Here is a 24086-nt window from a genome sequence, read left to right as displayed (position 1 = left end):
TAGACTAGAGGCAGAAAGGCACCTCCTTCTCCTTGCGCGGCTCAAGCACCCGAGATTTCTGAAGCCTGAACAGCTGCTGATGTCCTGCTCTGGACTTACACAGAGCCCTCTGAGGGCCCGGGCACTCTGGGCAGCAGCTGACCCCACTTGTGCAGAGCAATGCACGTCTCAGAGAGCACTGCTAATTACCAGGAGCTCAAGTGGGGAGCGATGAAATCAGCCTACGTGGTGCTCTCTGCTCCTGGCTGTCACATGGCTGCCTGGCTGGTTTAAGGCCACGCAATGAGCCAACCAGCTGCCAAAACATCGAGAGACACACACACACAAACATGTGGGGCGCTATGAACCACACACCCGGTGGTCCATCACTTCCTAACAAACAGCCTGGACCAGCATGTTCTTCATTCCTCATCACCTCCCTCTCCTGAAGGGTGGGTTAACATTAATTTAGGGCCTACCCCTGCTGCCTTTATGAAATTCTCTGAGCCCTATATAATCTGTAAAATGGGGCTGGTAATGTTAATTTCATACCTTACTCCAAGGACCCTAACACACTAGGCACGCGTTATGCACGATCACCTTTAATCCGTGCTTTCTGCATCGTCCCACTTGCACTAACGGGTCTTGTCCAGCCACTTTGTTGAAGAGCTTGTCTAACCTCAGTTATTGGGCCTTGTGATTTCCCCCCAATCCAATCCCACCTACAAACGGAATGAAAACAAACACAGGCCCTGCCCTCAGACAGTTTAGAGTCTAGTGAGGAACAGTGACATTACTGAAATAATAGCACTAATACTGAGATGTAAAATTACAGCTCTGCGGGGAAGGACCCCGCAGAGCAGCAGGTGGCCCAGGAAGGCTGAGGTCCCTCAGGGACACAGGATTACCCTTGTGGGGCAGAGGGAGGGCAGTGCAGGGCTTTGAAGGGGAAGGCCTGCGGAGCTGGGGTTCAGAGTGTGGGGGGGTGTCAGGGAAAATGATGCTACAGAGGAAAGTGAGGGCTGGACCGCAGAGGGCCTGAAGGCAGGTTGATAAGTGATCTCTATTGTAAGCCTCAACAGAAGTCACCACAGATTGTAAACTAGGAAGAAGACATGATCAAAATCAATTTTTAAAAACAAACAGCCATAAAACACTTCACTCTTGCCCCAGCGTGGAGAACAGATCTGAGAGGGCCAGAAGTCATTGTTGATGGAGATCCAGGCAGAGAGAGACAGGTTCCCGGAGAGCGCAGGTCAGAGAAGACCTCCAGGAATAGATCTGAGAACTGAGTCCACCAGCCAAATGGAGGGGCAGGAGGTGGGTGGCATTAGGGGAGAAGTGGGTGTTCTAGACAGAAGAACAGTGAAAGCGAAGGTATAGAAGTCAGGAGTGTTTACAGGGACTGGAGGTTGGTGTGGAGGGGTGTGAGGGGGGAGAGGGAAAGTGATGAGGAATAAAGCTCTAAGGGGAGGCTGGCAGAGAGCTGGCAGGAGGAGCTCCTTCCCCCCCCCCCCCCCACTGTGCGGCCTCATCCCGTTATCAGGAGCCACAGAAGGGTTTAAGCAGAGGAGTGATAGGATCAAGTTTCATGTTAGATAGATGATTCTGTCAGTTGGGCAAAAGAGGCCTAGGAGGAGACAGGGGGCTGGAAAGATGGGTTCACTAGAAAGCTGTGCACCCACAGTTAATATTATGCAGGCATTAAAAGTGATTAAAATTGGAAAATTCTTGTGGCTTAATCCTAGATGCAAAGCAGCATATATTGTATTCTCCCAAATAGGTGCTTGTGTAAATATTTGCATAGAGACTGGATGAAAATAAATCAAATTTTTAACAGGGTTATATAACTAAGTTGCAGGGTTATCGATGAGTTTTCTGCTTTGCAGTTTTCTGCACTTTTTACAATGAGCATGTGTTTATGAAAGTTCGTAATTAGAAAAAAATATAAATTTGAACTACATAAAATCAGCATGGACGGTCCTATCCCAATGACAGCAACAATTCACATTTTGCTGGTGCCTGGTATTTAGTGACCCTAAATCTTAAGCCACAAGATAAATATCATTCTCTCTGTGTTCACAGAGAGGAAAATGAAAAACAGGGAGGCAAAATGATTCATTTAACATGACACAAAGGGCTAGAGGCAGGAGCAGATAAGGACTAGGTAGATACATGCACTCCTCAGCTGGTTCAGTCCTTTCTGCTGAGAAATTATTTGAACAGAACAGATCATGCGCAATCCAATAATTAAGATAGCCAAAATAATTAGAGAGACGGCCCAGCAGACTGCATGATTATCAGCCTAGATCAATAACACAGAAGTCAATCCACAGCCTTGAATAAATAAGGCCGCAGGCTACACTGCTACAGGGACTGTAATTCCAGAATCCTGAGCTCAGTTATGACAATGTCTTTCTAGAAGTGCAGAGGGGCCAGCATGAGAAGGCAAGGAAGCCGAAGTGGCTTCTACCCTGGGCCTGCCCATCCTCACCCATGCTGACTGTGTGAAAAGAGAGGATAAAGCTAACCAGCCGTACACAATCGTGCCACACTTCACTCCCACACAGAAAGCGGTAGTTCATGCAGTCCTGCTTCTTTAATTACTGATCATTCCCCCACTCTTCCCATCATTCTGAAGAGCTGCATAAACACAGTCCTGGATGAAGCCACAGCTACAGATATCAGACCCTCGTGGCTCCCTCCTGCCCAGGATGAGTTCCCATCCCAGTTCTGGGCAGGGGAGCTGTGGTCCCTGGAGAGCACCAGGCCTGACTGCTTCCTTCTCTGTGTACCCAGAAAACACAGCAAAGACTGCCCCACAGAAGACTGGCCTCTGTGACACTTATTCTTATTTCTTTATATTAAAACTTTTATTTCTTTATAGAAAAGCTTAGAGAAACCCAGGGGTATTTTTCTAGCCTGAAATATGATTCTTGCTTTGTTGGAAGGGCAAGGTGAGACTATGCGGAGGGAGAAAGGAGGAGGTGGGAGGCTTCCCAAAATTGCCAAGCTTGCGGATTAAACAAGTGCAAATTAGTCAGTGTCCAAATTTATGCTGAAATGGACAATACTGTATTTTGCAAGCCAATAGAGTGGCATTTACATGTAAATACATAGAAAATGAATAACCAATTTAGATTTTCTTAATCTACTGCAAGTGGCCCTGAGGATCAATAGGATGACAATTAACTAGAAGTTCAGCATCCATGGGTTCTAATTCAACCTTGCTGGAGCCAATCCCCCTGTATTTGCTTTTTCTGAAGGACGTAGTAACAGCCCTCAGAGGACAGACTAGCTGGCAAGCCAGTGAACAAGATGACTGAGTGGACTGCCTGCAGATGAGACCTGATGGTGCCTGTCAATCATCTGGACACTCTCACAGGCCAACCCATCTGCCCCCCTGGTGACCCCTCTCTATTTCTGAGCCCTCAGAGTAGTCCCTCAGGCTCACCCTGCTCTCACTCTCATTTTCTCCTCTAGTAAGGATGGTCACAAACTTTACATTGTTCCCTAAATAGGAAGTGCCATATACCTTGATACTGTGCTTATCTCAGACCACTTACTGCAACACAGAAGAACACCCAAAGGCCTCAGGCAATAACAACGAAGTCCCAAAGTCTCACTTGTAGGAGTACCTCCTGAAACTTCATCTCAAGACTATTTGCCCTAATTTCAGACTTAATGCCAACTTGCTTCATCTATGGACCCCGTTCCTAGACCATTAGAACCAGCAAAGCGGAGTAGGGAAAGGAACAGCTAGAGGAAGACAAAAGAAGCAGAAGGAAGTGATATTTAGAAAGGAAGCAAGCCTTAAAAAATCAGAACAAGCACAATCATTTTGTTTAAAGGACAGTAGACTTCCAATAGTTTTGAAGCAAATAGTCCTACACACCTCTGTATTCCCTAAGGACCTCCTCATACTAAGAGTTCATAATGACAACCTTGCATCATTAAGTCAAAGTTAAACCTGGTGCTCTCGGTTTCAGAAAGCAGAAATGTGCACAAGTGCTTTGAATAAATATATTATTCAGTTAAATAAAAACAAGTTTTAATGCACAGAAAGGTAGGTTTTAGCTATCTGGAAAACTTACCCTTTATTTTCTGATGCTTTAAATAAATCATAAAATGTAGTAATTTGGAAAACTCTTAGAAATCATGAAGGGTGATGTGACCTTTCCCTTCCCTTTTACAATGAAAAACTGAGATCTAGAGAGGTTTAAATGACTTGGCAAGCTCCCATCTGCAGCAGGAAGAGCCAGGACCAGACCTGGTAGCTCCTGGTCCCCAGGGTCCCTCATCTCCCAGCACCCTCCCATGCGGACACGTGACCCTCTGTAAACAAGTGGTAATCACCAGCAGTTCCAGTGTTACTCTCCTCCATCATATATGCTAAGTCAGGGAGCACAACTCCTTTTCCTGTTTCTGCAAACTGGTTTGGGTTTTGTGGAAGAAACATGCTGTCTGCATTTACGGTGCTTTTTCTTATGATTTTCTTATATTCCATGAGTACAGCACTCTTGGCCATATAGCTACTCCAGAGTAATTTCACTTCCCTAGTTCATAACCTCCCACAGATTTTGTAAGTCTCTTCCTATTATCACTGTTTGTAGAAGGAAACAAACAAACAAAATCCCCAGAGGATGCAGAAACTTTCTAAGAGATGTATTTGAGATCAAGAGCCCAAAGTTAAGACCACTCTGTGATGGTTCTCCTCTCATTCTCCATAGAGTTACCTCTCCCCCACCTTCCCCATCACTGTTCAGTGTAGGTTAGTTAACCCGCTTTGAACAGGCTGATTTTCCTTCTTTTTCACAGTCTTCTAAGTAAGTCTTTCAAATGACCCAAATGCTTGTGAGGGGCAAAGGTGAGGAGATATGCTCTATACCTTGACCCTATGTGGTCTGTCTGGCTCTCTCGTAAGAACCAGCCTGACCCTGACGGAGATGACGCAAATGACTGACGTGTCTACCTAATCTCTGCTTCACGTGGAAGGATTTGAGTAAACACAACTGATCCTATCAAGCATGAGAAGTTGAGCAACTGATCTACCATTATAATCATTAACAGGGATGACTAACAAGATTACCTTTCCTCTGCATAAAGGAGGAAATTTGGGGTCAAGAAAGTCATAGCATGTTCAAATTTTTGGAATAGGGCTTTCAGTGAAGTTAACTATTATGCCAACTGCACTGTGTGGCAAGCCATCATTTGAGGGGGAAAAAGAAGGAACTAAAATGAGTAATCAACATTCATAATACAAATTAAATTAAAGTGATCAAATATAACTTCTAATAGATTGTTAAATTCTGAAAGCACATCTCTGAAACTACTGAACAAAATGAAGCATAGCACAATTGCTGAGTTCTCATTTACTTCGGTAGATTATGAGTATCCAATACTCTGACGAAAGAAAGAAGGATTAATAAACCTGGAATGTTTTTCCTGTAGTAACAAAAAAGTATATGATGTCTTTCTTTCATCAAGATCTTTTCAAAACTTCTTCAAAGAAATTTAAAATGAGCAACTAAGGCAAAATTTAATTATACTACGCAATTTTCTAAAGGGTACTCCTTTTTGCTACTATAAACTCTAACTCCAGTTCCTAAAACCAGCTATAACTTATGTCAATGTAAGACACACTCAAACCTGCAGGGAACTTTTAGTGTTTATGTGAGCCAAGCTCATGACAATTGCCAGGAAGCAAAATCTCAACAGAATGAGGAATGCTCCAGAGAATGGCAGTTTAGCCCCTTATTTTACATATTATAGTCAAAAGAGTATGCATAAGGGGTTACATGAAATCCATTGGTGGTAATTAGGGAGGCAGGAGAAAGCAAAGAGGGGTGGGAGACAACTGGATAAAAAGTAAAATGATAGACACTTTTACACAGGTGAGTACAGGATAGTTTACAGCCAAGTAACATACAACGGTAACAGCGAGGGGACTTGTGGTGTCCCCCAGGTGAGGTGCCTGTGCTTTGAGGGGTCTGGAAAAAGGAAACTGGACATTCCAAAGGTATGCTATCATAGATGCAAAGAGACAACAGACCAGCTCAGTTTAGGCAAAGCTTGACCTTTGTTAGGGAAAAATACCAGCCTAGGACTTGCCTAGCCACCGGGAGCTGCTTTTAGTTAGAAAGTTTTAATTTTTCTGAGTTTGTAGGGCTGCCACACAGGCCTCCCTTGAGCTGGTGAGGTTGTGCATGTGGCCCCTTTTCTTCTACACTTATTGTTATCAATTCCCTGTGAAATCATCAAGAGGAAAAGAAATTATACAGTTGAGTCCTTCCAACCAAATGTTCCCACAGAAGAGAATTCCTGGAATAATGTAGAAAGTCCTGCTTTCTCCTTTGAAACCCTCAGGAAATGAAGAAGAAAATTAGCAGTAAGAAAGCATGTCACATTTAAAAGGGCAAGGGAAAGACATGTGGGTGAACAATTTGCAAACAGGAAAAAACTCTCAAATGTGGATTGTGCTAACGCTTACCTGCTTCTAGAGAGAACTGACCTTTTTCTCTCCGTACACTTTGCTGAGTTAATTAAGCTGCTGTTTTCTGGGCATCCTATAATTACTGCCAGTTAATGCTGCCAGAGACCCGACAGGTTACACAGATCCAACCTCTATATTTACAAATGAGAAAATGAGGATCTGAAGGGGAGAGGTGACCTGCCCAAGGTCACATTACTGGTTAATAGCAGAGGGAAGAAGATGCTCCAAGTCTGCCGACTTCTGTCACCTCAATAAACTGCAAAATAAACTTACTGGGAGGGGAATCACTTCAGAATGCCAGCAATGCCAGCAAAGCCGCCGGTCTCTTTGAGAGCTAGCTGTCTCTGCTTGAAGAGTCTAAAGGGAACTATTGCTCTCCATGAGATTCTCCAGGCTTTTTCAGCACACAAGAGCTTCCCTAGAAACAAGGCTGACACAGCAGAACCACTCAGTGAAGAGCCAGAGGAAGGGCAGCAACCTAGAGGCTTTTAGCAAATTATCCCAGTGGTTCTGCTTTCTGGCCAAAGGAAGTATGCCATTGGAATTGCAACAACTTTACTGAAAATGAGAAATATTGACTATGCCAAAAGTGTACATGGAAATGCTTACAATGAACTCGACAAAACACCACCTATGGATTGAGTTCTCAGTATTTGAAAACCACCCTACTTGGGCTTGAGAGAGAACAGAGACAAAGGAACAGCTCCTTGGAGGTAGGGTCTTCCTACGGAGATAAGCAGAAAGACGAGAAAACCTCAATGGCGATGTAATCTTTCAGCTGAGGATTCATAACACTGTATGAGGAAAATCCCCCTTTAAGAAACACTCCACTAATTTTACAGTGATTTCTTCGGAATACTTCAAAACTAAAAGCATAACATAAAAGTGTTTTTTTTTACTTCTACTATTATTGCTACTTGTTTTCAAATGGCAAGTACTTTGTCTTCTTTGAATTAATTATTAGTGTCCTAGTCTTTGAAAACAGAGACTACTTCTTCCTTCTCCTTGCCCTTGAATTGAACCAAAAACAATGAAGTGGGTGAGAAGAAAATGGACCAGATACAACGGTAATTTGAACCAATCCGATGTAATTTTTTCAACAGTCATCCTATAAACAGATAACCATGTGTCAGATGCTGCCATCTGTCCCTGGCCTTCAGGTAGGGAGGAAAATAGACAAGAAAACCAACCACAAGACAACATAGAACGTACTCTAACAGAGGTATGTATGAGGCACCCTGGGGTCCCGGCTAATAGAGCAAGTTATTCTGCAGGGAATGAAGGGCTGAGGAGGGAGTCAGGGAAAGTCAGAGAGAAAATAACAATGGAACTAAGCTTTCCAGAAAGAGGGCCCAAATGGGCAAGGAGAGATGGTGTCCCAGGCAGAGGAGACAGGACACACAGTGACACAGAGCGAAGGGCAGGCGTTTTGAGGGAACGGCCGCTGGGCTGGTGGAGCCCGACCCTAGATGCCATGGAGAAGAGGCTGGGGCCTCTAACCAGAAAGGTGGCCACGCAGTGAAGGCTGATTTAGGACCTGCTGAGAAGGTTAGTCTTGCAGCTGTGGGCAGTGGGAAGCCATTAGAGACTTTTTATTTTTGACTTTTACCATTTTAAAATGTACAATTTTATTTTATTTAGTGCGTTGTCTAGCCATTCCCACTTTCTATTTTGAGAACATTTTTATCAATCCCAAAGAAAACCCTGTACCCATTAAGCAGTCACTTCCCATTCCTCTTGTTTTCAGTCTCTAAGGATTGGCCTATTCTGGATATTTCTATAAATGGTATCTTACACTATACTGCCTTTTGTGTCTGGCTTCTTTCACTCAGTATAATGTTTTCCAAGTTCATCCATGTTGCAGCATGAATCAGCACATCATCCCCTGTTATGGCTGAACAAAACTTCATTCCATAGGTGTAGCACATTGGGTTTATCCATTCATCTGTTGATGGACATTTGGGTTGTATCCACCTCGTGGCTAATGTGAATTCTGCTGCTGTGAGCATTCATGTAGACGTTGTTGAGTTTCTGTTTTTAATTCTTCTGGGTATGTTCCTAGGGATGGAATTGCTGGATCATTTGGTAATTCTTTGTTTAATGTACTGAGGAAACCATCAGATAGATTTGTGATAAAGGAAGGACACCATTATATTTTAGAAAGAAAAATGTACCTAATAGATATTTGAAGAAACAAGGTCCCACAGAGATGGTACCCCCAAAGAACCAGCAAATAGCTGCTTATTTGCTTCTTTCTGCTTTCCTTTCTTTCCTGTCTGATCCCTTGGGTTTTTTTTTTTCTTTTGTCTTTTTTCTTTCTTTTTGAACCTTCAAATTGGCATGCAATCTGGTGGCCCAAATATATGTCCACCCACATACCTTGTGGCTCTAAACCATCTTCTGAGGCTTCTGTGCTAAAATCCTGCTTCCTCAGCCCATCTGCAGCAATTCAGATTGTTCTTGCTCTGATATTCCTGCTCTCAAGAGGTATCAAACTTTAATAAACAGGACTCTGGTTTCACATGAGAGGTCCAAGCGGAGCACAGCAATTCTATCTGGAAACGTGAGGTTGCCTTGGATTGGTCTGCCATGAAGAGGCCTGCTGAGATATCTGGGGTTCATCTTAATGCCCTCTCCCTCCACCCCACTCCTCCAAACACAGAATCATACACTGCTTCACAACCACTTTCTCAGGTGGCCTTCCAGGTTTTTAATGTTGAAAGCAAACAATTCTTTACAGACATTTCAAATATTGTTCAAGCCCAATACAGACGCAAGTAACGCATCTTTTCTTCGAACTAGAATTGGTTAGTTTCTCAAATATTGAGTAAGGGCCTCTATCCACATATCAGGACACTGGCAACGGCAAAGAGTGATTCGCTGATTTCCTTTCTCAAAGTTGTGACAGTCAGAGGTGCACTCGGCAGTTTATAATGGTGGCTCAGTTACCAGTCAAAGGATGGGAATGAAACGTGGCACTGTCACTGTTGTTTTTCTACAAAAAATTAAAACACGTCACATCGTAGGGTAAACGGATTTTTATAAACTGACTTGGGGGCGAGGTGGGCGGGGCAAGGCATGTTCAGAATGACGATCTCCTCTGCGGAGCTCTCTCCGGAGCGCCCTGCGGCTGAGTGGCTGGGAAGCACTGAAGCGCCCAGCTCCCCGAGCCAGTGCGTGCTAAATCTACAGTGACTGCGTGATCAAATCGTAGAGCGTGCGGATCGCCCTTCAAATGCACGATTTGTACACTTGACATTCGACTTAAATGTAGAAGTACAATTATAAATAAGCCTCCTTACAAACAACCGTGCAGTCTCGGAGTCACTAGAGATTGAAGAGTCATAAAAGTAAAGCACAGGGCTTTCAGGGAACTTCCACGTGACCATGAAAGGTAGGAGAATATGCGGCCCCAAAATAGGCCTCTTTGACTTAGGGATTAGTCAGCTGAAGGCAACTGAGAAGTAAATACAAAAAGTTCTGCACCACACTCCTGGTTGGCTAAAAGCAGGACATAAATTTATGAAGGTTCCCCACCTCCCCTCTCTAACAGGAAAGATAGAAGTTAATCACTGGAGACAACTATAGACCCTTAGCAGCCCAGACACAGTACCGGAGAGACGTACATAAAAAACATCGCTAAAATTAAGCCTTATCTACCATTAGTTTCTCCCACATATTTGCCTTCCCACAATTTGCCAGCCTTAGAAACTCAAAGACCTTTTCCTTTGTCTTGCCACGTCTCTAAAATGTGTTGTTCTTCTGTTCTGACGCTATGTAAGTCTGAGTTTTAACCACCTCTTTGAGTTACTCATCTCCGAGTGCTCCCATGTACATGGTTATGTTTTTCTCTTGTTAATCTATCTTTTGTCAGAATAATGTATCCCAGCCAGGGAACCCAGGGGTATAGAGGGAGAGAGATGTTTTTACTCCCCTGTATCTCCTGTCAGGATGTAGAGAGAGAGCGCAGTAAATCTGGAACAGCTAGGAGAAAACCTGGGGGCTCCTCTCAGGCCTGTTTGGCAGGTGGGACAGGACCGCCATGCGGACTTCCCTGCTGTGGCAGGCACCAGGGTCCTGTACACAACAGCCATGCTTCCTTGGCTAACAGAAACCAGACTTTGTTCAGGTGTCAGGCAGCCAAGTGCTTCCTGGAGAGGGCAGGGAAGGGCCCTTCCCCAGCAGCAGGGGAGAGGCTTGATTGGTCTGAGGGAGTTATGATGATTCCATTCCACTTGTCAGGGATTGGTTTAGGAATGGTCATGGAACATAATTCTGGCCAATGAGACCTGTGGGACATCTGCAGGGAGGCTTCTAGGAAATTAACACTTACTGCAAACAAAAAGGACCAGGAAAGGAGCGTGGCCTCTCTGGCTTCCCAGCCTTCGAACTGGTGCCGTGTGAGGCGGTGATTCACGGCACTGCTGTGAGCAGAAAGAGACAAGCCTGAAGGCACATCTCCCGAGTTAGGACTACTGAAGCCCAACAGCACTGAACATTTAATTAGCCTGGGTACAGGCTTCCTCCAAACTTCTTGTCATGGCAGATGACACATTTTCCTTGTAGATTAAGCCATTTTTATTTGGGTTTTCTGTTATTTGGCACTAAAAGATCCTTAACTGGTAAACTTACCTACATGATTGGATAAATGTTTATCAAACACTTTTATTAATTGCATCTAAAAAAATTAGGCCTACAAGCCAAATTATGATGTTTCATACCTAATCAGAAATGCTGCTGTACCTGACCTTTCCAGAAATAATAACTGCAGAAAACTACATATACAGAACACTGGGCGGGGGTGGGGGGGGGGCGGGGGGAGGGGAGGTGGGAACATGTCTGCAATTATAACCTGCAAATAAACTAGAAGAGTGCTAAAACAAGAACTCTGTGATAATTTAGAAATAAACACGTGCTGTACAAGAACACCCCTGCCACAAATTTCCAAAATGAAAACCTGGGGCCTATTAGTAAGAAGCATTCGATTTCCCCTGTGGCGTAATCAAAATGTTACTGCAAAGTCATCTGTACCTGTGGTTGAAAGACTAGGGAACCACTCTGTTTAATGCCTTTCAGGGGCTCTCAGACATAATTTCAACAACTCTGTCACATTTGGAGGGTATACAAGACTGTGACCTTTTGTGATTTCTCCTATCATTTAAATTTTTTTTCCCCAAATCAGGTGTGTTGGGATCAGAAGACTAACAGGTAGTAAGTTATTTACAGAGCTCCCAATTTTCTAAATCAATGGGACCTGGGTATGACTTTGGCCTGTGAAGTACTCATCTGCTACCCTGACAACTCCCACCCATAAAATAAATACACAGTCTGGATAAAGTCCCCATCCACGCTGCCAGTCAGATTGCTGTCCCTAAGCCTCTTCTGTACAACATTACAGGACCACCCCTGCCCAAGTGATACACTCTGTTTTACAAATTAAAACTAACTTGAGATTATGCTTACAACATCCCCTCCTATACAGGATTCTGACAATATGCTTTCAGAAAGAAAAGGGTAGGGGTTAGAGCTGGCACGCTGGAAATTCCATGTATGTGATGGGAGTTTGTAGAGCAAATGAAACTTTCAAGGGCATCACAGTAAAAAATAAAAATAAATAAAAAGAACCTGGGTAAGATCAGGGCTGAACGTTCTTTCTACTACAGGAATTTTGGTTCTACACATGCTTACCCATTTTCCTCCTACCAACTTGACTTTGTCTCAGAAAGAAAAAGTAACTTTTTGCAGAAACATTTATGTTAGTAGTTATTGTTGTTTTTCCTGTAACTCTTTAGTTCAGCTTATCTTTTATTTTCTAGTGCTTGTTAGTTTTAGCTTCCTTCAATCAACGCCCCCCACTGACTGAACACCAAACGGAAGTTTCCCTACAGTATGTTAGTCGCTAAGGATTAAATCACCTGGGGTGGGTGATTCTTAAATATCAATGACATAAAACAAATACTGAGCTCCAATTTGGCCTGGATTCAGTTATTCCCATTGGCCATTATATTTCTGGTTTCTTCCCCCCTGCGGTTTATTTTATCTTCTATGTCAAATTGTCACTCTGATGATCTGTTTCATAATGTGTCAATCACATACCAGGTGATCTGTGGAGTACCATCTAACAGGCTGCACATACTTAAAATTCCATGACAACCGTACATGTTACTGAAAGCAGCGTTCAAAATTGTGAGAACTTAAGAAATGGCATTCAAACTCAAATTAACCAAGAGCCCTTTGCCACCAGCTCTAACCCCCTTCCTCGCTGGTCTGGGTGTGCTTCGGGGAAGCACAACCTCACGGGATGAGGAGAACTGAGCACCCATGTTTTTCACCAAGCAGCCTCTTAGCTTTAAAAGCATTTCTTTTCCAACACTCAGGAGTAACATTTGTTGGCTGATTGTTGGAGTGAAGCAAATGCTCCCGTCCCCTACACCAAATAAAAATTCCTTAAAATGTCACCCAAAGAGATCCAAGCCCAGTATAGCTTCCCACACTCCATGCCCCCTACCCTGCCCTTTCACTGTTATTGACCCTAAGTCTGCAAATCAGTGCTTATTGGTAAGGCAAAAGGAAGCACCAGCATTAATTTGCAGTGGAGCAACCTGTTGAAAAGGGACAATTAAGCCTTCTGGAATTATCTGAACACTTGTATTTCTGGAACTTCTTCCCTGTCTACCTGCATCAAATAACTTGGAGAACCAAAAGGGAGTATATTACATACTTTAGTTCCTTAGAAGAGCAATGAGCTGATTGATTTTTTACCAATCAACAAAATATTAAAAAGTCTAAACACTAGGGGACATCCAGCAAATTATAGAAAGTAATTCAGTGTGTCCTCAGTAATTCAAATAATGGGAACTAAAATATGGTTTGCTCTGTTCCCCTTTTTTCACTTGCTAATGAATTCCCTGATGGGTGTCCCCATGACATTATTGTTTGGTCTGCAATCAGCTTATCTGGCTGAGTTACAAAAAGATGGAATGCAGCATGCAGTTTCCCGTTACTCTGCGGCAAACAAAGGCTGTCAGCTTCCTGCCGGCTCTCTCATGCTCCAAGTTCAGTTACTTCCTTTTAGTTAAAACTTGCAATAAAACAGATTAATCACTGCAATCACTTTTCACCACAGGGAAACACTATAAGAGAGCAGATAAAAATAAACTGTCATGAATTTTACCAGGTTTTGAAGATAAAGTCCATTTTCTATTTACAAATCCCTTTATTTTGATAACAATCTTTACAACCAGTGGTGCACAGCTTTAGACAATATCAATGGTGTGGTGTTTCTTTTTTTAAAGTAACTGTAGAAAAACAATTTTTTTTTAGCTTAAAGCAAGTCTACGTGGTTAAAGTGATCTTATCCGAACTGCTTCCGAAATATTGAGCTAATGTTCTCCTCCCAAATAGGCATATTTGCTATTTGTATCATTTGCCAGTCCTCCAGTTTGGTTGTCTTCAGCTATTTCCTGTCATTTCACCAGTTGTTTTGCAAGGGGGTGAGAATTGAGGATGACCGGATCTGATTAGTTTTATTCTTTTTAACCAGCAAAAAAAATACAAGGAAAAGAGCCTCAGCATTCACACAATTGAAGAACAGTGGGATCTCCCTGAAAGAAAGGCGGGCACAGAAAGGTGGGCGCAGAGAATAAGGCGACAGCCCATCTGTGGTCATGGCTTGCTTGGCAGAGCCCCAGATCAGTAACCTGGGGTATACTTCAGGTGTACTCAAAGATGAAGGGGAGTTCCTTCTTAGTAACTGTTGGGAAAACTCTGTGACCAGACTATAGTCACCATTCCTTCAATGTTCCCAGGCCTCATGGTCTCACACTTGGCATTGGCATTGGGAGGCTCGGTTACTCCCTCAATGAAATGCAACGTCCAGATGCTCCCTAACATGCACTTATCTTCTATGGCAATCAAGAGCACTTGCAATTATGAGCAGTCTGCCTGATGGGGTTTGAGGGCTCTTTTAGAGCTTTAAAGAAGAAAAATCAGTAGCTAAGGAAAAAAACCCCACAGCAACTTGGGTATATAATTGGACGTGCACTTCCTGTGACATAGCAAAAATTCTTCTTTCTTTCCCCTCAAAACCATTGCTAAATGTTATCCATGGAACACGGTGGATACAAATGTCATTTCTTCTGGCAATTTTGATCACAAACCACTTAAAGCACCATCTAGTTTTGTGTTTATAAATTATATTTAAAAGACAATTCTTGTATTCAGATGGAAAGGATGGAAGCAAGTATCTATTTTGGAGGGCAGAATGGCAAGGAAGAATTTCATTTCTGTTCAACATAACCTTCAGCAATAGCAATAGCATGTGTTGAAACACAGAGTATCACGCGTGGGTGTGGTGAGCCTCAAAGCACTGTGGGACCAAACTACAAATCTACTCATCAAGAGCTGTGGGGTAGGAGCTGGCAGTTGTTTAACTGCAAAGGGTTCATTTAATCCTGTGTCTAATGGCAGAAATGATACGGAAACAAATGCATCTGCTTCTCTCCCCTGTTCAAGATAAGTGTGTATGAAGTAACAGCGCACTGGGACAACCACTATAAAGTTTAGCCATGGTAAGAAAAATCACGCCTTCCTCTGCTCAGATGAGAAACTTGACTCTTCCACGAGCAGTGAAAGAAGCAGCCTTCAAAGTGGAGTGTGTACATGGGGTGGGCACACAAGCAGCCCTTTGGAATGTGGGGTGAAATAGTTGAACTGCCACTGATTTCTGTTTATAATCACATCCCTTCAACATTTGCTTTTGTCTGTGTTTTATGATGTCTATGTAGGCACGGTCCATGCACATGATTTAAAAATTATTAAATATAAATTATATAAGGTGATGTTCAAAATAATTTTGGAGACCACTTGGCTCAATAAGTAAAGGGAAAAAGAAAGTCTTAAAGATATCCCCAGCACCCCCAAAACTGAAGACCCCTTTTGTCAGCAGCATCTTGTGGTCCAAGAGAAGGTCAGAGAGAACAGTAGGTGAACTAAGGTTTCGGAGAGGACAAACGGTGCTAGCCTCTCAGCTTTCCTAGGTAATCTGCTCTTGGAAGATAATTATTCCAACACAAATGATACTCTGGTCTACAAATGCGCTGCAGAAAATCATCAATCTATTTCTGTGTCAGGGAGAACTTGGTGGGTCTTGTACAGACTATTAATTTCATGGAAAATAAGCAACAGGGGAAACAGATAAATCATTAGCAGAGTGAAGAGCAGACCCAATGCATTGCCACCAATTCCTACTTTCCTTTTCTTGCAAAGAGCAAAATGACAAAGTATTTATGTCTTACTGTCTTTGATATCTCTGTTTACATCATTAGAGAAAAAATGCTTCTGAAACCACAAGGACATGTTTTATTTCAGGTTTCAAGAATTCAGTCTCAAATGATTTATACAGGGTAACTTTTGGCATAAAGAATTGTAATCTTCTTATTTCTTAAATTCTATCATTTTAAATTTCATCAAAACAAAACACTACAGTACTAACTATCCTTTTGTTTATTGCAGGCAATATATAATATTAAATTTGATTTACATAAACAAGGTACATATATTTGAAAAGTAATGTTAATTGTTTTAATGAAAATTTTTAATTAAAAAATTTTTAATAAGTTAAGGCTAGCAAGAACAGTTGGAACTTTTGAAATAATTGCAATCACAAATTCCTATTTAAAATTAACTTCTCCAAAGTTCTACAGAATGTATTCACTAGTCTCATCGATGTTTATTTATTAAAGTCAGTGTTTTCAGTAACTGAAGGAAGCATTATATAATGCTTCTGAGCCTGAGTCTTTTTCCATCTGTCCTCTCATTTTACTGTTTATCCAGCAGTTTAAACATAAGAATTACACTTGGAACGGAATGGCTAAGTGTCCCCCACAGGGCACAGTGCTCCACCATTTTGCCCTCTATTTCCTGTCATTCACTTACCAACTCCAGCAGCCTTCCTAAAGTGCTTGTACCATAACCTACGAGAGCAGTTACTGTGTAGTCCTCTAGAAAACAACTCCACTGCTTATACAAAATCTGTGAGGGCAGGCATTTTTTTATCCATTTTGTTCACCCTTGTATCTTCAACACCTACAACAATTCCTGACACACAATATTATATTTGTTGATTAAGTAACCAGGGTGAATGAATGAAATGTTGTCTGTCCCATTGTACAGATGAACTAAGACTCAGGAATTTTGTGAAGGAAGCAGTGGTAGGGCTATAATTTAATGTTGAGCCAACCTCCAGGATAGGGAGATGAGGTGGAATAAAGAACCTATCTTTTAGGTCATCTCCTCTCAAGTCCTGGGCTCCTTATACAATCCATACCACCTTCCTACCTTTCTGACTTTCTGTAACTTTTACATATAAAAGCTTCTTTCAAACCCCTGACAGCCTCAGGGCACTGAGGAGCCTGAAGCTCCAATGCTTTCAGTCTGTTCTGTCAAGTTCTTACCACTAGGCTCCCTCAACTTTTCTACCTTTTTCTTGCTGAAGACAACTTCATTTGCATACTTATCAGAGACAGTTCTTACTTTGACCAGCAAAGCTTCCTTAGCACCCAAAGTCAGTCTGGTAGCACAGTGTTTTCTAGTCTTGGTTCTTAATGGGTTTATCAATGACTTCACCTCCATTCTCATTGAAGGTCCTTGGGTTGAGGGTTCAATCTAGACCTTCAAGGGTCACTATGGGCTAGAAGTGAACAAGAATCATAATGAAAGGCTAACAGTCAGAATTGGATGATTTGTCCCAACTACTTTCCCCATTGAGATCAATCCTTTTCTGGCTCCTGTGATTTCTCTTAAGTAGATTAAGACTCTAGAATCTACACATTTCATTTCTAAACTGACCTTTCATTGTCCACATTGACTGTTTGTGTCTCTTCCACATCTCTCAAAAATACTTGCTTCCAGTCTCGGGAAATGCAATCAATTCCAATTGTGAGAATGTTTTCCATACTAGCAACTCTTCAACCCTACATTTTCCTCTGTAACTTTAACCCACCTCCTTCCTGGCATTGACCTCTAAGTCCAAATGAGGAAAGGCAGACCTCTTTTACTCTCAAAAGTTCACTGAATATGCCAGGTGGTTCTTGTAGTCCTTTCCCAATCCTCCCCACACCTCCCATCTGAGTCTACTTTTTCTTTCATTTCCTATTTTTAAAATTTGTAAATGCCAGGACTCATAAGCAAGGTAATTCAGAGAGGGAAGTAAGAACAGAACTTGGGACCCTACTTATCCAACTTTTTGAATTGGATGTGATGTGAATTTCTAATTATATATGACTCATTTAAGATATTCACACCACAGCCACTAGTGTCAGATGTCAAAACAAAGGTAACAATGTTTACCTAATACTAGTGCCCAAATCATCTGTTCGAGAAAGGAAAATGTCAGCAGCATTTTCCTTTCCCAAATTATTCATAGAATTTTAAAGCTGTTCATTTTAGCCATTCACTTCACAGATGAAACTGTGACCGGGAAGACTTAGCTAACTGGCCCAAGGTGGGTTAGTAACAATGTTGTGAGTACGTGAGACATTTTTGGCCATCTTCCAAACAACAAGCTATGATCCTATAAGGGACTCACGTCTGTCATTTTTTCTAAACTCCTGTCTTAATAATGGCAGCCTATTAACTCCCCAGGAAGCTAAATTTACATTGTTATTATTACAAAGATGATAGGTTTCAAAACTAGAAAATTCCCCGAAGAAGAGTCAGCCTTCCTAAGACTACGGACAAGAAACTGAAGGCCAGAGAGGCCTGGCCACCTGTTAGAGGCTCTGCTGCAATTTAGCAGCAGCGCCAGCAATGGAGCCCATGGCTTCTGATCATAACCTAGGATTTTGTAGTGTTCTGCACAAAGGATTAGCTAAACGCCGTCAATATGATAAACCAGAGATTGTTTTAATCTATAGCAATCATGTCTAGAAAAATAGAATGTTTTTAAAGTATACAAACCCTGTCTTATGAAACTACTAGGCTACATAACCATTTGTCAGAAAGATGGTAGAAGAAGGGGTTTGAAAAATGGGTAGGAGGTTGGCTTCAATGACTTCGAAAGTCCCTTCTGTGTAGGATTATTCGCTCCAGGACTGACCGGGAGCGGGCACCTCAGCCAGCCAGAGCACCTGCAGAGGCGGGAAGTGTGCCCTGTCCCGCAGAGGTCCCTCTCCTGTGCTTGGGTTGGACTCTGCCCTGCTATTGCAGGCATTACTCCAGATCCAATTTACATGCAATCGAATACTCTCGGCATAGAAAAAGTGTAAGGGAATGCAGCCCTGTCATTTCCAAAGACAGACTACACTGTTTAGCTTTCAGAATTGCCTTGCCTAAATGAGCATTCCATGACTGAGCCTCCAAATTCAGCTTTTACAGTGTGTTCATGTGCTATGCTACTATCAGAATTAATTATGCAGCATCCTCCTGAGGAGAAATCAGATTTGGAGGCAAGTTAGGAGAGGAAAGGAAAACGGTGCACTTCCCAAATGAAGGTTACTGGGTATGATTCCCCCAAAGCTCTGGAGTCCTTCCATGAACAGACAGGTTTCAGATGGCAGTCCCCAGCTGAGCTAGCCATAGGAAGGAGGAAGTTGACACATTTGAGAAATAAAGAGTATGCCAACAAAATCCTGAAGGCCAAAATATTGTTAACCCCCTCTTTTCTAAGCAATTTCATTCCAAACTGGAATTCAACACAAGTCCATTCATTTGTCTTCCTGAAAGGCTACTAAATACTAAGGTGTACTGATTTTAGACTTTTTCTTTTTTTTTTTTTTTTGGTAGTCCAAGGGAAAGAAGGTTTATTTTTTATCTCAAAAAAATTATATGAAGGGTGGAGCTCTGAAAGTTAGAAAGGAGCTTCCTTAATAGGACTGTCATGTTGTAATATTTTTACATAAATGAGATTATTTAAAAAATCAAACTATCCGATCACATACATGGGCCCCAGGGATTGCATAGACCTCAGAAGAGCAAACTGATGCTCTATAACTCAGTGCTAAATTACAAAACCACCACCAAAACAGCCTTCCAAGACAGCGCAAAAGTAAAAGAGAGTGATACAGAGAGTCCATGAGCAAATCCCAAAGCTCTGTTTTCCAGGGTTCGAGCAGGTTCTCCCCTCTCCGCACCCCGGTGTGCCTAGGCGCTGAGGGTGGCGTGCCGAGTCGTCACCAAGATTGAAAAACGGCAGGTGTCCGGCCTGCGTCCAGCTGCCGCCACCAAAGCATCGATGGTATATCTGAGGTCTAGTCCATAGGCAGCCTGCACTTAGGAGGTTTAGAGAAAGGTTCCCAGGCCTTCTTAGCTCCCCATTAGCCTGCCAGACACAGCGTCAGTTCCGTCTGCTACCAACATTAGCTCAATACAAGAAAAAGCCCCTTTCCCCCTCTTCCGAGTTTTGCAGCACTTTCCTTCCGAAGGTATTTCTAAAAGCAAAGCACAACTCGAGGAAAGCAGCCTATTGGGAACCCCATGGGCAGCAGCTTCAAGAAAATCGACACAGGCATTCCGAGAGAGGCAGGTGTACAAAGACGGAGAGGAGGGGGAGCGCGAAAGAAGAGGGAAATAGGGAGGCTAAGAAAGACTTGCGAGACGGGGGAAAGGAAGAACAGGATGAGGAGATAAGAAGAGTCGTGGAAAGACGTGTGAGAGGGAAAAGAAAGGAGGAAAAGGGGGCGAAGAAAGGGAGAAGGATAAAGAAGGGAGGCGGCGGGGAAGAATGAATGTGCCGGGGAGCGCAGCACGGGGACACGGTGGGGAGGTGGCTGCGGGGACCGGCGCGCCCCCGGGGAGCCGCGGGCTGCGCTCCACGCGCGGGCGCCCAGGACGCTGGGCGCACCGCCGCTCACCTTTCAGTATGAGGGTGTCGATGTCCCGATCGATGCCCAGGAAGTAGCACTTCCTCCAGAGGCCCGAGTAGGTGGCGAAGAGCGGCCGGCCGCACTCGGCGTCCAGCCCGCCGAACCCCAGCAGCGAGCGCCAGGACTCGGGGTCCCCGCGCCCGGGGCCGCCCGGGAGCAGCCGGCGCCCCAGGGGGGGCGAGTCCCGCAGCGGCAGGTGCGACAGCGGCATCAGGCGGTTCTTCTGGTCCGGCGGGTCGGCGCCCGTGCGGCTGCGCTCGCAGCTCTCCTTGTGGCGCCGGGGGTCGGTCTCGTACCAGTGGTCGGTGAAGATGGCCGTGACCAGCAGCCCCAGGGAGCAGAGGCTGAGGCCGAGGCTGAGCGCCGTGACGAGCGCCCGCGGCTCCATGGCTTCCCGCCCCGCCGCAGCCGCCGGTGGGATCGCGCGCCGCCGCCAGACACAATGCACTTGGCCTCGGCTCCGCTCCGCGCTCCCTCCCGTCCCCGCACCGGCCCCCCACCTCCCTCCCGCGGCCTCCCCGCCCCCGGCTGCCGGCCCGCCGGCTCCCTCTTCCCTTCCTCCCCTCTCCTCCCCACCTCCCTCCTACCCCCTCCCCGGCCGGGTCTCCTCGCCCACCCCGCGCCGATCGCACTTTCCTGCCGTCCTCTCCCAGCCCCCTCGGCTCACTCTCTGCGCCCCCTTCGCGCTCACTCCCTTCCACCCTCTCCCCTCCTCCGGTTCTAACTGTCGGCCCTGCTCGCCAGCGACCTCCCTTCCCTTTTTAATCCCTCCTCGCCGCCCTCACTTTTCTCTCTCTCATCCTCCTCTCTCCCCTTAACCCTGTCCCCACTTTCCCCTTACTTTTCTTCAACTCTTCTACTCTCTTTCCCCCCCCCCCCCCCCCCCCCCGCGCTCATTTGTACCTGCTTCCCGGCTCCGTGTCCCTTTCTGTCCCTTCCCTGGGCTCAATGCTTCTTTCCAGCTACCCCTGCGCACACTGTCTCCGGTCCTCTGCCCTCCTATGATGTTAAAAGACCCACCAACATCAGACTCAGTCTTGTCACTTGTCCAACTTGATTTTGATCAGTGTTCCGTTTCGTACCCAGAAGCAAATCCCATCAGGTCGGGCTGCCTGGTAGGATTTAACTCTTGGGAATCTGGATCGGGAGCTGAAGACCCTTTCTCCCGCCCTTAGCAGCTCTCTGTCGCCTTCCTCTCTCCCTCCCACTTGACCATTGCAAGCTCTGAGTGTTCTCTCTGCTCCAGCCCCTCTTCTGAAAGAAAAGACGCCCGGAGTCCCCGGAGCCATAGACGGAGGGCTAGAGAGTTTCTCCCACTTCAATTCAGCTTGCTCAGAAACGGACTTCTTTTTCTTTGACCTTCTCCATCTCCTGCCGGAGTGACATCCTCCTGAAATTTCTAGAAAGGCATAGGATCGATAACCCCCTGCAACGGCACCTGCTCTGTGAGGTGATTATTGCTTTTGAATAAAGAAAGCCCTGGTAATAAATCAAAGTAATGATTTTTCTCCCACGCAACTTTCTTGAATGGACTGCGAAGGTCACCAACAAAGCAATGCCACACACCACAGTCAACATGTCAGCTCCGTCCTCTTCCTCCAGGGCACCCAGTAGTCACAGACGTTAATTCTGAGAATGGCAAGCTGAGTCACATCTTCCCAAATGAGGCAGTGGTAGGACCCAGGCTACTGAAGGAGTTAATTATTTATGTTGTGTATTCTTGCAACAGAGGGACAAAACCCTTGTGCCACTTAGCACCCGCCTGGAGACAAAACACCATGCTGCCTGAGCCAAGGGATGCCACTTCTTGTGTTCTTATGCCGTGAAATATTAATGATCAAGAGATTATGAGGCATTCATTAGATGCTAAATGTCATTACTCCACGATTTAATGGGCCTTATTAATTAGTGACCCACATCAATTGGTATTAATGCGATTTATATATTTCCTCTGGAATGACATCTGTAAAGGTGGAATAAGAATCTTGCTCGAATTCATTTTCATTGCTGTTTGTGCTCAGTGTCTTCAGAGGGTGTATTTCCAGTGAAGACTTGTATCCCTTCCGAGCCATTCAGTTCTCAGATCGCTTAAGCAAATCTTTTTCAGTCATATCGGACCCCCATGCCCATTTCTGCTGATCTGACAATGTGAATTATTGCTTGGATTTTCTCACAGCTTCAGCAAGATCTATGGTGAGCTCCAGTCTAATTAAGGAAGAGAAAGAATTATAATTTTAGTGTTTCTCTCACCTACAAGCTTTCCCTAAAAAGGAAATGCTAAGCTCATCAAAGGAGTCTTATCTGGACTTACACAAAAATGATGGGATTTAGAAGCTCTCTTTTATTTATACTCTATTATATGTTTAAAAATCCTAGATCTTTATGGACACGCAGAGAGAACACCTTTAACTGTGAGGCGACAGTGACATTCGAAATTCATTCAAGTTGTCATGTGCCCTTTTATTTTTTTTAGTGCCTCTTGAGATAAAGTGATTACAAACTTTTAGCAAGTCTTCATTCTCTTTTGAAATACGGATGTTCTACAGGAAAAAAAATATTCCACCAGATTGCAGAGTCACCTGATTATCTTCACACAATAACCCCGTCCCCAGCTGGAGTAGACAGAAACAAACATCTTTTTCGGGCACATCTGATGAACTTAAAAGGACATAATGTGCTGCTTCATTTTTCTAGCCAGAACCCTTGGATGGCACCCTTTTTAGAAAATAGCATTATCCTCGAAGTTCGATATGTCTATGTTTAAGACCAGTCTCGGCATATAATCCAAAAGTTACTGTATGATAAATTACCCTTGACAGTATTTCATTAAAAAATGTCACACATTACAAATATGGGCCAGCAGCATGTAATGAGTGCGCTGCCTCTGCTGGTGCAGCAATACCACCATCAGCAGGGATGTGACATATGATGTGTACCCAGGCTTGGCTACGGCAACGGCACATTGCTCCATCCGTGTTCTTAACATTTCTCTTTTGGGCATTTCCAGCAACGAAATACCACCCACCAACCTCTGCTCTGATAAGGGAGTGGGGAATACAGAGATACAGAAATAGTTCCCATCTTCAAGGTGCTCCCAGCTGAGCGGTGACAAACACCTAGTCTGTCCTATGTGTGCTACTGGGAATAAAAACAAAGTGTTGTGGGACCACGGACAATGAAATAAACTGACTGCTTCGAGGAGTCAAGTGGCTGCTTAGAGACAGGAACTTTTGAGTTAATTATCAAAGGATGAATGAAACTTGACCGAGAGGATTCAATCAGGCACATTGTCATCACAGTCAGAGAATTAACTCTTTGATTTATGCAACTACTTCGCAAATTTGGAGGCTTCAGTAGTTTGGACCACTGTAACCTAAGAACTGTTTCTACATTTTTTTAATGATAAAGTCATCATGTTCTAATGCCTGGCTACAAGCTAAATACTTGTAGATGACTGGAAGCAGAAATCTGAGCCAGAATACAGTCACCGTCTGAGGACACTCAGCCTGGCAGGGAGTCAACGTGCTGTGAGATCAAATATCCAGCCAGAGCACGGTGGCCTGTCTCAGCTGTGGCTGTGCTGTGACCTCAGCATTTTCAAACTTAGCTTGTGCTTTACTTGTCTTAAATGCCTCTTTGCTGCCTCCAGATCTGCCACCCCCCATGCATCCCTCAGAGAGCAACAGTGTCCTAAAATGGCAGGGACGGAGTCAGAGGATTTCCACCTGGCTGTCTCACTGTGTGATTGAACT

General features: G+C 44.1%; 1 protein-coding gene across 1 annotated transcript in view; it reads right to left on the bottom strand.

The window, feature by feature from the left end:
• Positions 1–20826, bottom strand: part of TMEM178A (transmembrane protein 178A) — a 44832-nt gene extending 24006 nt beyond the window's left edge. Inside the window, exon 1 of the mRNA XM_053925826.1 lies at positions 20323–20826. Coding sequence (XP_053781801.1) covers positions 20323–20722 — 400 coding nt within the window. The 5' untranslated portion in view covers positions 20723–20826. The remainder of the gene's footprint in view (positions 1–20322) is intronic.
• Between the last annotated feature and the right edge of the window lie 3260 nt (positions 20827–24086).

This window comes from Desmodus rotundus, chromosome 5 (assembly GCF_022682495.2).
Source record: "Desmodus rotundus isolate HL8 chromosome 5, HLdesRot8A.1, whole genome shotgun sequence".
Classification (NCBI taxonomy): domain Eukaryota; kingdom Metazoa; phylum Chordata; class Mammalia; order Chiroptera; family Phyllostomidae; genus Desmodus; species Desmodus rotundus.
The sequence above is the reverse complement of the archived record's forward strand: the minus strand, read 5'-3'. Positions and strand labels throughout refer to the sequence as shown.